Source organism: Notolepis coatsorum (assembly GCF_963971535.1).
Source record: "Notolepis coatsorum genome assembly, chromosome: 9".
NCBI classification, from domain to species: Eukaryota; Metazoa; Chordata; class Actinopteri; order Aulopiformes; family Paralepididae; genus Notolepis; species Notolepis coatsorum.
Window position 1 is genome coordinate 48,579,793 of NC_140173.1, and position 17,811 is coordinate 48,597,603.

The 17,811-nt window shown below is 43.8% G+C and overlaps 1 protein-coding gene across 1 annotated transcript in view; it reads left to right on the plus strand.

The window, feature by feature from the left end:
- rab11fip2 (RAB11 family interacting protein 2 (class I)) overlaps positions 1-16,446 on the plus strand; it is a 52,324-nt gene extending 35,878 nt beyond the window's left edge. Inside the window, exons 3-6 of the mRNA XM_084321331.1 lie at positions 21-430; positions 1,462-1,816; positions 4,059-4,134; positions 16,069-16,446. Of these exons, the coding sequence (XP_084177457.1) occupies positions 21-430; positions 1,462-1,816; positions 4,059-4,134; positions 16,069-16,296 (1,069 nt within the window). The 3' untranslated portion in view covers positions 16,297-16,446. The remainder of the gene's footprint in view (positions 1-20; positions 431-1,461; positions 1,817-4,058; positions 4,135-16,068) is intronic.
- Positions 16,447-17,811: the final 1,365 nt, after the last annotated feature.

The window sequence follows — 17,811 nt, forward strand, 5'->3', positions numbered from 1 at the left end:
GAAGCCTCCCTCTCCTTCAGCTGGTACACCCTGGAGTCCCGGCCGGGGAAGAAGAGGAAAGAGCGCGGCCGCATCCAGGTCAGCATCCAGTTCATGAGGAACAACATGACGGCCAGCATGTTCGACCTCTCCATGAAGGACAAGCCCCGCTCGCCCTTCTCCAAGCTCAAGGACAAGATGAAGGGTCGCAAGCACGACAGCGTCTCGGAAACGTCCTCCGCCATCCTGCCCCGCTCCTCCGCCCTGAGCGACTCGTCGGAGCCCAGCCTCCAGCCCGACGCCTCGGAACCGCAGGCCCACACCGAGGCCAAGGCCAAGAGGCCCCTGCTGGCCGCCTCCCACAAGCTCTCCGCGGCCCACTCCATGTCGGACCTCATCGGGACGCACTTTCGACCCAAGCTGGACTCCATGAACTCCATAGATGAGAGCGGTGAGGAGAGGAGCTTTCTCCGTGATTTTTAGACACAAACTACTAACAAATTACGTTATTGATGCAGTGCATTTATAGTTTATTTTTTCTGTGGATTTGGTGGAAAAATCTTGAAATCAACTCAAAACTTTCTGCTCAGTTTGTTGTTTGCTTGATCATAGAATATCACTATTACATTGTAGGTATAATTTTATTGTAGCAATTTCCATGGATGAATTTGATATTTAGTTGACCCAAAACCCCGACCTGACTGAGACCCAAACATGCAGGTTCTAGATCACGTCACGCTCAAACATCACTATTAACAAAGACTGGGCTTTTACAAGTTAAAAGAAAGGAGTGTCATGTTTGCTCTTTCATACCACCTACAGTTCCCTGGGTGCACTGTCTCCTATGATATTACGTTACATTACTTTAGCTCCACTGGGGTAAAGGGCAGAGTGAATCCTAGGATTTGTAGGCCTTGAATGACTGAAGTGGAAACATCACTTGACGTGGTACCCAATAACACAAAAATAGTATATTAGAAACGAGATTAATTTCCATTGCCTGGTTATAATGTTGGCAAATTCAATTCAATAGCAATGACACAGCTTAGATAGGAGTCTAGGCCTATAGCTTATAGATAAGAGTAGGCCTATAGTCTATAGATAATAGTATAGGCATATAGATAAGAGTATAGGCATAGGCATATAGTCTATAGATAAGGGTCTAGGCCTATAGTAGGGCTGGGCGATTAATCGATTTTATCGATAAATTCAAATGAATGATTTCATTTAGGATGAAATTTTTTTCGATTAAAATCGTAAATCGGATGTGGTGTGAAAAAATCAGAGATAACATTTTTAGGCCATATCGCCCAGCCCTAGCCTATAGAGAAGAGTCTAGGCATATAGTCTATAGATAAGGGTCTAGGTCTATTCAATGTTGAAACATTTCCTGTTTCGGGGGAAGACGTTTCCTAAGAGTTTTCCCGGCTGATTGAAACGTACCGACTTGGGCTCTCGCGCTCTTCCCTTCTCCTCCTCCAGGCAACGCGGGGGGCCCTCACCGGCGTTCCCAGAGCGAGGTGCAGGGCCACCCGGACATCGAGGGGCACGGCGACCCCTTCACCGACATCGGCGACACGCTGCCGCAGAAGTACGCCACGCTGCCGCGCAACCGCAACCCGTTCGAGGGCGAGCAGGGCCAGGCGTGGGACCGGCCCGAGCGCAAGGAGAAGAAGGAGAAGGTCAGCCTGCTGGAGCGCGTCACGGGGAAGAAGGACGGCCGCAAGGTCGGCAACGGGGGCCGCTCGGGAAGCTCCGGGGACCTGCGCTCGCCCAACCCCTTCAGCGGAGACGCGCAGGGAGACACCAACCCCTTCAGCTCCCACTACAAGACCAGGTAGAGTAGACACTGTCTCAAACAAGACAGTGCTGAGGCTTAACTAGGGGGTGGTCCCAAGGGGGGCTGTGCCCCCCCCCTGTCCGGGAGGCAAATAAATGTGCAATGAAGAAAGACGTTTGCTGCAATTTCCTGCAAGTTAAAACAGAATCAGCTTTTATTTGTCATTGTATAGCATACAACTAAATTGTACTTGCCACTCTAATGGTGCATAAAATAGAATAAAATACATACATAAAAACACAGGACACAGTTAAAAAGGTCAATAAAATAGCTAGGTATTATGTGTATACCGTAATTCCTCTAATAGTAACCCCGGCTTGTATTTGTTTCAACTGTAGCGGATACCAGGCTTGTATTAGGAGGAGGCATGTATAAGAGAGAGGCCTATATTTCTGATTTTCAAACAGATCATAATGAATAAATCAACATTTGTGTCAGTTTGAACCCAGTAAAATGTACTGGTTTCATTTATTGAAACCAAGTACTGTATGAAATACGGTAGTAAACAGTGCAATTACAGGTGGTCAAAAAATGTCAAATAAAGTAAAATAGTGCAATCACAATACTGGTATAATAATAACTTCGTTTTATACAATTCTGAGGTAGGCTTACTCTCTTGGTAAACATTAACACCATACCATTATATGGTATTTACTGCACAGCCAGGCCAGCATATAACAACAATAACAAAATATATTGCCTATGGTAAATCCGTTGAGGGAAATACCGTAATTCCTCTAATATACATGAAACCCGGCTTGTATTAGGAGGCCGGCTTATAATTGCTTAGCTCAACAGCGCACCCGGTCATTAATAGAGACCCGGTTTTTAATTGAATACCGGTTACTATTAGAGGAATTACGGTAGTATAATAGTTTTAACATTGAACACAAAATCTCACACACACGCACTGTGGAATAGAGGACCGGGCCATCACATTTTAGACAATGATGTGTCTGTTTCTAAGCTGGCCCAAAGCTTTCACTGCCAAAAATAAATAAATAAAATATAATAATTTGTTTAGGGAAAGCCCTGCACAGCGTTGACTTTTGAAATGGTCAAAAGTGGCAATTATTATAAATACTTGGGAAGCGGTGTTTCCTCTGACGTAGTTATTTGTGTGGAACCACCGTGGTAGACGAGCCACAAATGGATTCCTGCATGACGACATCGCAATAACCAAGCCTAGAGGTCGCCGTCTAAAATATCTACAGGATCCAGATCTAGACACCTGAGTTTTTGTGTGAACACCCTGTCCCTCTTCACTGTCGCCCGTCATTAAAGAAGTGTTTCCTCTCAGTCGGATCCATCGCCTGTGTTCCGCAAACGGAAGCAGCCCGGTCGGCGAACGCTGTGGCTAAGTTCTGGTTTATCAGAGGGGAAGGTGTCATCAGTGGCTCTTTAGAGAGCCTGGGTGAGCGATGTGGCTAAGTTCTGGTTTATCAAAAGGGAAGGTGTCATTAGTGGCTCTTTAGAGAGCCTGGGTGAGCGATGTGGCTAAGTTCTGGTTTATCAGAGGGGAAGGTGTCATCAGTGGCTCTTTAGAGAGCCTGGGTGAGCGATGTGGCTAAGTTCTGGTTTATCAGAGGGGAAGGTGTCATTAGTGGCTCTTTAGAGAGCCTGGGTGAGCGATGTGGCTAAGTTCTAGTTTATCAGAGGGGAAGGTGTCATTAGTGGCTCTTTAGAGAGCCTGGGTGAGCGATGTGGCTAAGTTCTGGTTTATCAGAGGGGAAGGTGTCATTAGTGGCTCTTTAGAGAGCCTGGGTGAGCGATGTGGCTAAGTTCTGGTTTATCAGAGGGGAAGGTGTCATCAGTGGCTCTTTAGAGAGCCCGGGCTTGATAAGGGAGCCCTCTGAGCTATAGTAATGAGATCTTTTGGAGAGATAGACCACCCAATTAACCACTTATCTCTCCAGAGGCGTGAGTCCATCATCTTCACTGCTGCCTCTCTGCCATACAGTAGCTTAGCGGTCATTTAACCATTTCACTACCACACTACAGAAGGTTAACTCTTTCACTACCTTTCACTAGTGTGGTTGTGAAAGGGTTAACCCTTTGGTAGTGTGGTAGTGAAAGGGTTAGCGCAGAGGCAGATGAAATGAAGCGGCTCGGTTCGGACCGCAATATTAGTCGATGATCCTACCCACACAACCGGGAGGAAACACTGTGCATTTTAGTCCATAATCCGACGCCTTCACGTCTGGGAATTGATTGTTTTTATTTTTTAAATGTTTTGCAGTGATAAAAAGCCTGCCAGTAATGAAGACATCACCTACAGCCGAAAGAAAACCAGGGACGGCCACGGCAAGAAAAACGTAAGACATTTCTTTCTCCTTACTCTTAAAAACATTACTTTTTGAACCCATGTGGCATTGTTTTGTTTTGCAACCTTTTCATTAGGATGCAAAAAGATGAAGACTAACCCCAGACGACAGAACCACGTAGTTGCTTAGCGGATCGCAAACCGATCACAGCCTTTTAATTGAGAACTCTCGCCGCTGCTTGACCAATAACAGCTGGCGACGTTGATCTCCGAGGCTGCCATATCTCCGGGAAATTCAGAGGTGTCATTCAACTAATTAGCTGCTGAAAACGGTCCCAAGGTCAGGTGTGGAAGCATGTCACACTGCTTCTGTAATTGGAGGTTTTTGTTAAGCTTTAGACATGTATCTGTCATAATTTCTTTATCCCCCCCCCCCTCCTTCTGATAAGTATGTGCAGCATTTGTTCCACTTTAGTTTATCTTCTTTTGAAATCAGTTTGTTCCCGCTAAGATATCTCTCTCGTTTCAGTTCAAAGAACGTAACATTTCCCTCCAATTTTACCGGGTGAAACTGGTGTATTGACTTAGTTGAGGAGTATGAGCGGGGGCTATGAGCGGGGGCTATGAGCGGTGGCTATGAGCGGTGGCTATGAGCGGGGGCTATGAGCGGGGGCTATGAGCGGTGGCTATGAGCGGGGGCTATGAGCGGTGGCTATGAGCGGGGGCTATGAGCGGGGGCTATGAGCGGTGGCTATGAGTGGTGGCTATGAGCAGTGGCTATGAGCGGGGGCTATGAGCAGTGGCTATGAGCGGGGGCTATGAGCGGTGGCTATGAGCGGTGGCTATGAGCGGTGGCTATGAGCGGGGGCTATGAGCGGTGGCTATGAGTGGTGGCTATGAGCAGCGGCTAAAGTGATGCCTAGATGAGAGAGCGGACGCTCATAATGGCTTTCCTCACCTCACTCTGTGGGTGTTGAGGGTGGCCCCTGCGCACACGCCACGGCTCACAGCAGAAATGGCATTTCCCATTTCCTCTGCTTCCAGGCCCTAATTAACCACTGGGGTGGGAGGGAGGGGTGGGGGGGGGGGGGGGGGGGCGGGCGCTGTACAGCCAGAGATTTCAAAGCACCAAGCCTTTTAGATTCTCAAAGCTGAGCTCATTAGAAACCGTAATGAGACAACTGGAGAATGCCAAGTGTGCGCCTTATCTCCTTCCTCACTAGTGATCGCAGAAAAATGGTCATCATTATCATTATCATGTTCATTTCCTGGCCTTTGTCAGCGCAGCCACTACAGGCCTTGATTACAACGTTGTGTGTGTGTGTGTGTGTGTGTGTGTGTGTGTGTGTGTGTGTGTGTCTTTCTTTCTTTCTTTCTCTCTCTGTGTCTTATGTCTACGATGAAGTTGAAGGAGCCTGAATAACAATCTTCAGTCCGATAAAGTATCACTTTTATACAAATATCCCTGAAAACAAAAATATACGAGTAAATATCAGTAAATTGCTTGAATAAAATGGGGCGAACATCACAATTGGTGGTTTTTTAGCTTCCATTCCAGTCACCATTGCATAACTCTTGTGTATTACACCTACAGTATGTGCAGCAACCCCCTCGCTACCCAGACTATAGATATAGACTATGTACCTCTCTATGTACCTCTCTGTAGACTCTCTATGTACCTCTCTGTGTACCTCTCTATGTACCTCTCTATGTACCTCTATATGTACCTCTCTGTAGACTCTCTGTGTACCTCTCTATGTACCTCTCTATGTACCTCTCTGTAGACTCTGTGTACCTCTCTATGTACCTCTCTATGTACCTCTATGTACCTCTCTATGTACCTCTCTGTGTACCTCTCTATGTACCTCTATGTACCTCTCTATGTACCTCTCTGTGTACCTCTCTATGTACCTCTATGTACCTCTCTATGTACCTCTATGTACCTCTCTGTGTACCTCTCTATGTACCTCTCTGTGTACCTCTCTGTGTACCTCTCTGTGTACCTCTCTGTGTACCTCTCTATGTACCTCTCTATGTACCTCTCTGTGTACCTCTCTGTGTATCTCTCTATGTACCTCTCTATGTACCTCTCTATGTACCTCTCTATGTACCTCTCTGTGTACCTCTCTATGTACCTCTCTATGTACCTCTCTGTGTACCTCTCTATGTACCTCTATGTACCTCTCTATGTACCTCTCTATGTACCTCTCTATGTACCTCTCTGTGTACCTCTCTGTGTATCTCTCTATGTACCTCTCTATGTACCTCTCTATGTACCAGGGTTAGAAATTAACATTTTTTTTCAAGGGCTTTTTTTGCCCCCCTTAATTGATTTTCGGGGGCTTTTTTTTGTATTTCGGGGGCACTGAATTTTTATGATAAACGGTAGGGGTGGGACGGTTCACAAAATGGAAGGTTTGGTTCATATCACGAATTTGGGGTCACGGTTTTCAGTTCGATATACGTTAATTTTTATTAAAAAAAATGTAACACTCAAATCTAAAAGTCAAGATAGACTGCGCTCACAAATTATAACACTGGGTGCTGAAATCCCGTCGAGTATAATAGAAAAAGAAAGCAATACGCTTGGACCAGCACTCACAGATTTTGGTATATTTAATGGCAGCCTGAAACAAACATGTTTCGGAACATAATCGTTCCGAAACATGTTTGTTTCAGGCTGCAATTAAATATACCAAAATCTGTGAGTGCTGGTCCAAGCGTATTGCTTTCTTTTTCTATAACACTCAAATCTAAACATGTTTCTCATTTATTAAAAATAAAATAAAAGGTTTACAGTGTTTACAGCCTTAAATAATGTTTGGCACACAAAGACCGAACTGACTGAAAAATATAGGCTACATTTGTCAAAGTATTAATTTAGTGCAAATAAACAATATGCTCAGCCAGCACTAGACTTTCCTTTCTTTAATTAATATAAACACACAAAAACAATGTCAACCATGTTTAAATTCCCTGCTTGTCAGTTCTTAATGGAAAGATTCGTTTTCTGCTTGAAATTATTATGTTTCTGTCTACATATATTTAGACTAACATTATTTAAATATTGAGTGCAACTGTGGTGGATTACGTAATTCGGTGAGTTGGAACTATCTATGGGTTGGCGCCGGGTCCCCACGGACATTTTAGCGTGTGGCACCGCCACCTTCAGCTCCGGTCACGTTAGGAGCAGTTCATAACGTCAACAAGCAGCGCGAAAGCGGCAATAGTCCCGGTTGGAGTTAGTAAAACACAGTTGTATGTTAGCCTTCTTGGATGTTGAATAAACGCCTATCATTGTCTTTAAACACCCCGCCTCTCAGACTCCCATTTCCTCAAACAAGGGACTAAACACGTTTCGCAATTATGCCACATCAATGTGGAACGCCCTGCCTAAAGCTGTAAAGGAATGTGAATCACTACCCACCTTCAAAAACACTCTCAAAAAACACCTACGTGAGACTGCAATTCGAAACTGGCCCCTACAAATGTCCTAACCTAGTTGTACAGTAAATGACCAAGTAAGGCTTTGTCAACATTCCAATGTACAGTGTAAAATGTGTGTGTGTCCCCTACCCAACCCCCCCCCCCCCCCCACCTCCAATGTACAGCCCTCACCCAACCCACCCAACCCCACCCCACCAACCTCCTCCAATGTACAGTTTCTACGCCAAATGTATATACACTCCTTTTCTGGACACTTTTGTATCACAAACAGTACTGTATTTGCAAATCTGATATGTCATAAATGTATAGATGTAGCAGTACTGTCTATCTGTATGTCATGTATGTCATATATGTTATGATGAATTGAAAATGGGGGACCCTGGTGGAAACAAGACGAAAGTCTTTCTCTGGTCTGCATCCCCTTAACAATTGTATGTATTGAGATGTACTGTACTGTACCCATTCTGCAATCTGTTAATAAACTTTTCAATCAATCAATCAATCAATTCAAACCTCCTCTGCTACAGTAGCTAGTAGCTACGGTATTAGCTGTTGTTGTGAAGGGCTAGCTAGCTAACAGCTACAAACATTGTACAAACTGCTAACGCTATGGCAAGATGTGTGTAGGCCTATGTAATGTTAATGGCTATGTTTTTAAAGTCGTAATGAAGATTGATTTATATTGTGCGTGCCATTTTTACACAAACTGACTAGCACCTGGCTGCTGCTGCAGCCAGTGCAGAACACCGGCTCCGCCAAATGATTTTTTTTTATTTGCGCGTCATCTGAACCGTATACGATACACAGACGCTCCATTACCGGATAAATATATATATATATATAATTAGTAAACTGTCGGGGGCATTAAGTGCCCCCCTTAACTGATTTTCGAGGGCATTTTATCCATTTTCAAGGGCATTATGCCCCAAGCCCCCGTTAATTTCGAACCCTGCTATGTACCTCTCTATGTACCTCTCTATGTACCTCTCTATGTACCTCTCTATGTACCTCTCTATGTACCTCTCTATGTACCTCTCTCTGTACCTCTCTCTGTACCTCTCTATGTACCTCTATGTACCTCTATGTACCTCTCTATGTACCTCTATGTACCTCTATGTACCTCTGTGTACCTCTCTGTGTACCTTTGTGTACCTCTCTGTGTACCTCTCTGTGTACCTCTCTATAGACTCTATGTACCTCTCTGTGTACCTCTCTATGTACCTCTCTATGTACCTCTATGTACCTCTCTATGTACCTCTCTATAGACTCTATGTACCTCTGTGTACCTCTCTGTCAGACCTGTCAAATTGACAGCATCTTGTTCATGTTTAAAAATATGCTTTTTGTTTAACAACCATATTTGATCCTAATATGTCAGTTCTAGGCTATTAAAACATTTACTACGATTACTAGGTTTAAAATACTTTAGCAATCCGTGACATCACTGCGGAGGGGTGGGGCTCACCTGGTCACACCTGTGGCGCAGTTTTTGGGAGAGTAAGTGTAGTATCTCCCTCTCAATACGTTTCCCTTGTGTTGCCTGTGTGGGATGAGCCACTCCGAAACCTCTTCTCTCAAGTCTTCCTTTCATCAGACGTTTAATGTGGGAGGCGATTTCCATTTTGTTTCGAGGCCCCACAGTAGCCTGTGTTATTAGGACCGATACGACACCCAGTGAGTGACCCCGTGGTTTGTACTCGCCTCGTCTCCATAGAGCACCGGTGGTTGGGAGAAGGTCTGGGAGTGGAAGCTGATAAGTGAGGTATTTTAGACAAGGCTGCTCTTATCTGTTTGTGGGAGGATGTCCAGCATTGAAGTGATAATGCGCTACCTCATTAAAACCCGTTCCAGCCTTTCTCCGTCCCCAGCCGTGAGATCTGAACATACCGTACACACACCGCTTTGTCCAAATAGATGGTCTCCAAAGACCAAACTTGGACCCGGGTCGAGTGTTTTAGATGTTTATAAGTTTGACATTTTCTTCTGGAAATCTTTTAGTCGTTTCCCATGGGAGAAAGTAATAATAAAAAATAAAATCCCTTTGTTATCAAAACTATGTTTTGTGCCTGAACTATTTTGGTGTGAAAATCAGCTCACTGGGTAGAGAGCCTGGCAATAAGCCTGGTTGAGGGTTCCATTTCCTCAGGGGCCATCCATACTAAAAACGTATGCACTCATGGCAAGGCACTATTGAATAAAAGCGTCCACCAAACGGTAAGCATGTATTTTAAAACGGTGAACTCCTCTCAGGTTATTTGTGCAGAATGTGTCACCAGAGCTTTTTGTGTTCTTCCACTGGAGGGGGAGGGGCTTCTCTGTACTTCCACTGGAGGGGGAGGAGTTTATCTGTACTTCCACTGGAGGGGGAGGAGCTTTTCTGTACTTTTGCTGGAGGGGGATGGGCTTCTCTGTAACTCCACTGGAGGGGGAGGGGCTTCTCTGTACTTCCACTGGAGGGGGATGGGCTTCTCTGTACTTCAACTGGAGGGGGAGGGGCTTCTCTGTACTTCCACTGGAGGGGGAGGAGCTTCTCTGTACTTCCACTGGAGGGGGAGGAGCTTATCTGTACTTCCTCAAAATCGGAGCCGCTGCTATGTGATGCAACTAATCCTGTGAACCTATCATGGTCGCTATCGCCCCTCTGGCCACACTGTCATCCAATGTTAACGTGAAATTCTAACGTGAAACTCGTATTATAAGTTGATGCATCTAGTGATCTACTGTATGCACAAATGTTTGCCCTTTTTCTTTTTTGCAAATCTCTTTCGATTGTGTAACTTAAGAAGTATTGTGTTTGGGTTCAACTAAATCTTTGGACCTTTATGTTACAGTGTTTGTTTTTTTAGGTGGAAAAAGAGATGGTTAACAGACTTTGGGGAAGAGGGGCAGGTTCACACATCCTTGATTCTCAATGAGGGTAAAGGTGTAGAGATGCTACATTTTCAGTAGTTTATTGAACAATTTGGTGGAAAAACCATAACAAACCAATTCTAACTTATTCAATATACAACAAAAAAAGTTTTTAAAAACATGCGTGGAGGGGATTGTTAATGTTAAAAGAACACGCCAACATTTTGGGAAATTAGCTTACCGTCTTCTCCAGAGAGAGACAAGAAGATAGATACCAGTTTCCTCTCTGTGCGTTCAGTAGAAAGCTATCTGGCTGCATGTTAGCCTAGCTTAGCACAATGAATGGAAGCGGACATGTACGGGTAGCCTATGCATTGTCTAACTAACACCTCTCCCGAAGGCTAACCGGCCATGTCCACTTCTATTCATTGTGCTAAGCTAGGCTAACGTGCAGCCAGATAGCTTTCTACTGAACGCACAGAGAGGAAACTGGTATCTATCTTCTTGTCTCTCTCTGGAGAAGACTGTAAGCTAATTTCCCAAAATGTTGCCGTGTTCCTTTAATATAGCTTGCCGATGTCGGCAAGAACAACTTTTTCCGAATCAGAACTTTATTTTTGTAAAAACCGTTATTAGTAAAACTGTCCATGATTATTATTATTCAACATTTTGAGATGCCACAAGATCAAAACATCTGCCATGAGATTCTGTGGTATTGTCGGTGCTAAACCCTTGGAGAAGGGTCTTTTCTTTACACACGCTCTCAATTAGCCTTGATTAAACCGGGAACAATGGATAAACACATGGCAGTTTATGTCACATTATTACCAACACATCTAATTAGTCTGTTTAGTCTCCACATCATTAATAGGCAGCATAAGGGTAACCTTGACTCTTGTCTCAGATCACATGCTGACATTTCAGAGAAAATCACGCAGCTCTTTGTCTATTTTAAGGTAATGTGCCTATTAAATATATATGCCAGCTTAAATAATGCAATCGATTTGGCTACATTGGAGTATTGGAGTGTAACGCTATTAGGGATGGGAATTTGAAGGTATATCAATATTCTAATATTCTATTGAAAGGACAGGAACTTGTATAGAAGAAATATCACAAGCAATAGTCCAATTAACAGCTGCCTGCCTTACATTAGCATGTAGCCTGTCAACCAGCAATCACAAATCTCTGTCAGGGTAGCAGCACAGCCTACAGCAGCAGCAGTTTCACTTTCGGTACAGTGATCTTGCCTTTAAAATAAAAGTGTGAGAACCCTTTATTTTTTATGCCTTAAAATAAAAGCATGAAAAAAGTTAAGTTTGGTTGCCGCATTCTTGCGAGAATACCGAAATAATTTCGAATAGTTGAATATTCAAATAACCACGCCCATCCCTAAACACTATTAGACTAAAGGCCAGTTTACATGTGTGATTTATTTCACGCAATGTAGGTGGACAGTTTTATTAGCAGTTGACCTATCTCAACCTCTGCCCTCTTTTCCTGATCCTCCAATCACAACGGTCACTTCCCTCGGACAAACTTTGTTTGTCAATTGTGATTGGAGGATCAAGAAAAGAGGGCAGGGTTTGAGATGGGTCAATTATGATAACTCTGTTCCTCATCATCCCCCTTAAAAATCCACTTAAGATTTGTCTTGTTTGCCAATCCCCATCTCCATGTTGGAGACAATATTGTCCATCTAAATTGACTCAAAAAGTTGGACTATTATCTTAGCAGGTAAACAGTGCCTGTGGTTGCAGTTTTATCTAGCGTAGTGGGCAATGTGCTTTGCAGACTTGGAATGATAATATCTGCATTCCATACAGTAAATCAAATAAAATAAAATGTATTTGTAAGGCCCGACAACACACGTTAATGTCTCCATGGGCTGGACACGTCTTCTTTAAACAAGTCAAGAAGAAACATCACAATAAAACAAAGACAACAAGGTCTGAGAGACGTTGAACCAAGGTTGGCTAATAGTTGGAAAGGGTTGTCAGTGTACATTCCCATTGATTTAATTGTGAGGACCATCGTTTAAGTTCCTTGGACCAACGGTTTCACAGTCAGTACCTGTGGTCAAAGGTTTACCCGGAGTAAGTGCAATAATGTAAGCAGTAAGGGTGGGACGATACATCGATCCAGATAGATAAATCGATCTAATTATCAATGATCCAATAGGATCGATGCAATGTAAAAAGATCGGTTCATATCGATACTTTTATTTTTGAAAGTCCTGTGGCCAAACAACAGCAGTCGCACGTGAAATGCCCGTGTGTGTAGACATTACAGCAGGGCTCCAGAGTGCGCCTATTTGATCGCAGTTTGCGACCCGAAATAAGTCCCCGCTTTTTTTCTTTCTTCGCAACGGGGCAAATGCATCTAACATGCTTTGCATCTTCGCCATTCCTTTATGCCCATGTCGCGTTAAAGACATAAACTAACGTTAGCTGCTTATGCTAACTAAGCTAAGCTAACCCTGCTCAGAGGCATAGAGAAAAGAGTTCCATTAGTGAGGAAATGGGGGGGGGGTATCTCTCTCTCTCTCTCTCTCTCTCTCTCTCTCTCTCTCTCTCTCTCTCTCTCTCTCTCTCTCTCTCTCTCTCTCTCTCTCTCTCTCTCTCTCTGTTCAATGATTTTAAGTAGCAAAATGTTACACTATAAAAACAAACTAGATAGTTGATGATAATAAACATCTATCTTCATTAGCTGAAATATTCTAAAATCATTAAGTCTGCTATAAGCCATTCTCCCTTTCTGTGTGAGACAAGACCAGATTAGGGCAGAGGAGTTTGATAGTATTTACTGAGGATGGACAGATAATGTTGATATTTAAACATAACAAATATAATACATAAAAAATGTATACATGATCATGCAACATAGAAAAAATTATTGTAGGAACGGTTTGGGAGAGGGAGGTAGGGAGGGGTTTTAGGTTGTGAGTTCCAAAAAAGGGAACTTAAAGTTTAAAGCTCAATATATCAAAACGTGGCACTTTACAGTGAACAGGAGGTCTATTTCTATTAAAAACAATAGATTATTTTTCATTTAAATGTCTGGAAGAGCTCAAAAAAAAAAATGTTAAATAATATTTCCGTTGCCTTTTAGTTGATCTAAATGTTACTGCTTGTGTTAAATCTGCATATATCGTCTCATATCGATCGCAGACATCTGAATCGTATCGTGGCAGACTTTGTGATATCGGCAAAGAATCGATATCGTAGGGCGACTAAGTGGCGCAGTGGGCAAGGCGCTCGCCACTAATGCAGGAGATGCTGGGTTCGAGCCCAGCTCTCGGCACAGCTTAGCTGGTCGTTCATACTAACACAATTGGCAGTGTTAGGGGTGGGAAGCTGGTGGGTGGGGATCGGACGCTGTGGACAGCGACTCCTACAGGTCGGTTGGTGCGCCTGCGCAGCAGAATCAGGAAGCAACGGGGGCGGCGTGTCCCTCCCACGCAGACCCTCGCCGCTGAGAGATCGCGCTGTGCAGGTGAAAAGATGCGACGGCTGCCTCCTCGTGTACCGGAGGGGACACGTGATGCAAGGCTTTGTCCACATTGCAGCCGGCCAGTGGGAGGCATGGCCTAACAGCGTTCGAGACAGGGGAGGGTAGAATTAGACAATACGAAATTGGGATGGGAGAAAAATAGAAAAAGGGAGAAAAAAGTAGATAAAAAAAAAATCTATCGTATCGTGGTGAAACTGGTGATTCCCACCCCTAGTAAGCAGCTTGCTATTCTAACTGGTGATGAATTTGTTTACATTATTATTGATATTTTTTGATCTCCTATCCCACGCTAGTAACCTGTTACCGGAGTAGAATATGACTCAAAATGCTTGGACCTTTATGTTACAGTGTTTTTTACAGTTGGAGAATGACAAACCATTTAGGTGGAAAAAGAGAATGTTGACAGTAGTTTATTGAACATTTTTGGTGCAAAAACCATATCAAACAAATTGTTATTCAACATACAACATTTTTAAAGTGTTTAAATATGTGTGGTGGGGATTGTTAATGTTAATATCGCTGCTTGCAGATGTTGGCAAGAACAACTTTTTCAGAATCGGAACTTTCTTTTGTTCAGTATCAAACCGTCCATGATTTATTATTCAACATTTTGAGATGCCACAAGATCAAAACATCTGCCATGAGATTCTGTGGTATTGTCGGTGCTAAACCCTTGGAGAAGGGTCTTTTCTTTACACACACTCTCAATTAGCCTTGATTAAACCGGGAACAATGGATAAACACATGGCAGTTTATGTCACATTATACCAACACATCTAATTAGTCTGTTTAGTCTCCACATCATTAATAGGCAGCATAAGGGTAACCTTGACTCTTGTCTCAGATCACATGCTGACATTTCAGAGAAAATCACGCAGCTCTTTGTCTATTTTAACATAATGTGCCTATTAAATATATATGCCATCTTAAATAATTCTTCTGTCAATGTCCACGCCTGATAATCTGCCACATTCAGTTCTTATTCTACAGCTGTGGCTGGTCTCTTAAATTATCACAAATATTTGTATTTAACTTTTAAAGCAAGTACAACTAACACAATCTTGCTGTAACTAAGAGGTTTGCTGAAAAGATTATCGTTTTTGTGCATAGATCACAAAGATCTATTACCGTAACTTATAATGCACATTTCACGTGGGCATTTCCAGGTTGAGAACCAGATGACAGAGGCCAAATGGGCAATAGTGAACATGAAATACTTAACCTACAAACAGAAGACTGTTCTTACACCACAATGTTGATGTAACTAAGACATTTTCTGTCTTATCTTATGCATAGGTATATCAACTACAATACGAGTGTAGTATAGTGTAGTATCGCCCTCGTACATTCAAAAGATGGAATGTTACCTATGAACGGAGTTGCATCCATATATTGGATCAGAACTATAGGAGTTATGGCTGGGGCAGTCACACACGGACACACACACACACACACGGACAGGAGTGAGTACAATATCCCCGCCACACTGTGTGCATGGATGTAATAATAATAATAATATATGCCATTTGGTGGATTGTTTTATTCAAAGCGACTTACAGTACCGTCCATGAATGCATGTTTATCATTTAAATAAAAAAAAATAATAAAGGGTGGCCCTCGATGGAACTCAAAGCCCCTAACCTTGCCGGTCGTGTTAGTGCTGGCGGGCGACGGTGGCTCAGGAGGTAGATCGGTCGTCTGATAATCCGAAGGGTCCTGGTTCGTTTCCCGCTCCTCCCGGGCAGCGTGACGAAGTGTCCTTGAGCAAGACACGCAACCCCTAATTGCTCCCAATGAGCAGGGCGGCACCTTGCATGGTCGCCTCCGCCATCAGTGTGTGAATGTGAGGAACCTTTGGATAAAAGCACTATATAAATGCACCATTTACCATTTTTTTTTGTGCCATGATGAGTCGAATGCATCTGATGTCTTAAAGTCGCAAGGTTCAAGTTCAAGTTTGTTTTTATTTCAAGTCTGTTTTTATTTGTCGCATATAACGTACATGTACTTTACAGTGAAATGCTTGGTTCTGTATGAGCCCCTGAGAATGTGCTTCATACAGTAAACGAGTAGTAAAAGAGGAATACCACTATACAATATACAATACAATATACAAGCTAAAGTACAAAGTAAAGGTCTGGCGCAGTTGATCGGAGCTCCTCCTTGTTGTTTGCAGGTGACGGCGGTCCGGGAGAGCGTGGCCGCCTACAGCAGCCTGTCCTTCGAGGAGGTGGTGCAGGATCTCATCAAGCACAAGGAGGTGGTGAAGAGGAAGGACGCCCACATTAGAGAACTGGAAGACTACATCGATAACCTGCTGGTGCGCGTCATGGAGGAGACGCCCAGCATCCTGCGGACACCCTATGAGCCCAAGCGGAAGGCGGGTAAAATCTCTAGAAAGTAGTGATCAAAAGAGCAGGACCGGGGCGGCGGGGGTTGAATATGAAGGTTTAGTAGTAGAGGTTATGGGTGACGTACATTCGGTGGCAAACTTGACCAATGCCAAATTTATGCTTGTTTTTATTTCTTTACCTTTTTGAAGAACAGTTTTATTCAACAGGATATCATTTTATATATATATATATATATATATATATATATATATATATCGATTTTCTACGTTTCGGCTACATATGAGTTTATATGCAGGTTTTTTCCCCCGTTTTTCTTTCTTTCATAGAAGTCGAGATTGATGGACTTTATCCCAAAGTTTAATTTTTTCATTTTTCTTTGTCATTAAATTCATGTTATGAACGTTCCATGTGACCTTAAAAAAAAATATATAAAGCCACAAGACGCCCAGTTCAGAAATGTGGCCACATTGTCGATCCTGCTGGTTGTTGGCGTGGAAGTTTGAAGGTACTTGCACACTTTCAGTGGTTGGAAATCTCATTCCCTTCCCTGCAGCTTTTAGTGCGTTTTGTAGGTACTTTAAACAAGGTGAAGAGTTAGACCAATTTTAATCAAAATGGTTCCTTTTTTTTTTACTCAGAAATATTTAATTTAAGCCTTGATGTATCATATGCATATGTGGATTCACACAGGCCCAGAAGGAAATATGGCCACCATCTTGTACAAAAACCCGGAAACTCTTGCAGAGTGTGAATGTAGCCAAATTCATGTTTACCAGATGCTCTAGTAGCAGTCGTGTCCGGTTCGCTGAAAGATGTCAGTGGTCAAGTGTGTAATATGAAAATAGCTGTAATTACAGTGCTGTGTTTCTGTTTACACTTAAGCACACATTTCAAAATTGCTACACAAACTATAGTAGCGGCTAGTGGGTGTCGACCTCCCTTCCAGAGGAGTCTCTCTTGGCCTGCTCCAGGCTCCTGCTCTGCTCTCACCACCTTCCAGAGGAGACTCTCTTGGCCTGCTCCAGGCTCCTGCTCTGCTCTCACCACCTTCCAGAGGAGACTCTCTTGGCCTGCTCCAGGCTCCTGCTCTGCTCTCACCACCTTCCAGAGGAGACTCTCTTGGCCTGCTCCAGGCTCCTGCTCTGCTCTCACCACCTTCCAGAGGAGACTCTCTTGGCCTGCTCCAGGCTCCTGCTCTGCTCTCACCACCTTCCAGAGGAGACTCTCTTGGCCTGCTCCAGGCTCCTGCTCTAGGCTCCTGCTCTGCTCTCCTCTCACCACCTTCCAGAGGAGACTCTCTTGGCCTGCTCCAGGCTCCTGCTCTGCTCTCACCACCTTCCAGAGGAGACTCTCTTGGCCTGCTCCAGGCTCCTGCTCTGCTCTCACCACCTTCCAGAGGAGACTCTCTTGGCCTGCTCCAGACTCCTGCTCTGCTCTCACCACCTTCCAGAGGAGACTCTCTTGGCCTGCTCCAGGCTCCTGCTCTGCTCTCACCACCTTCCAGAGGAGACTCTCTTGGCCTGCTCCAGGCTCCTGCTCTGCTCTCCTCTCACCACCTTCCAGAG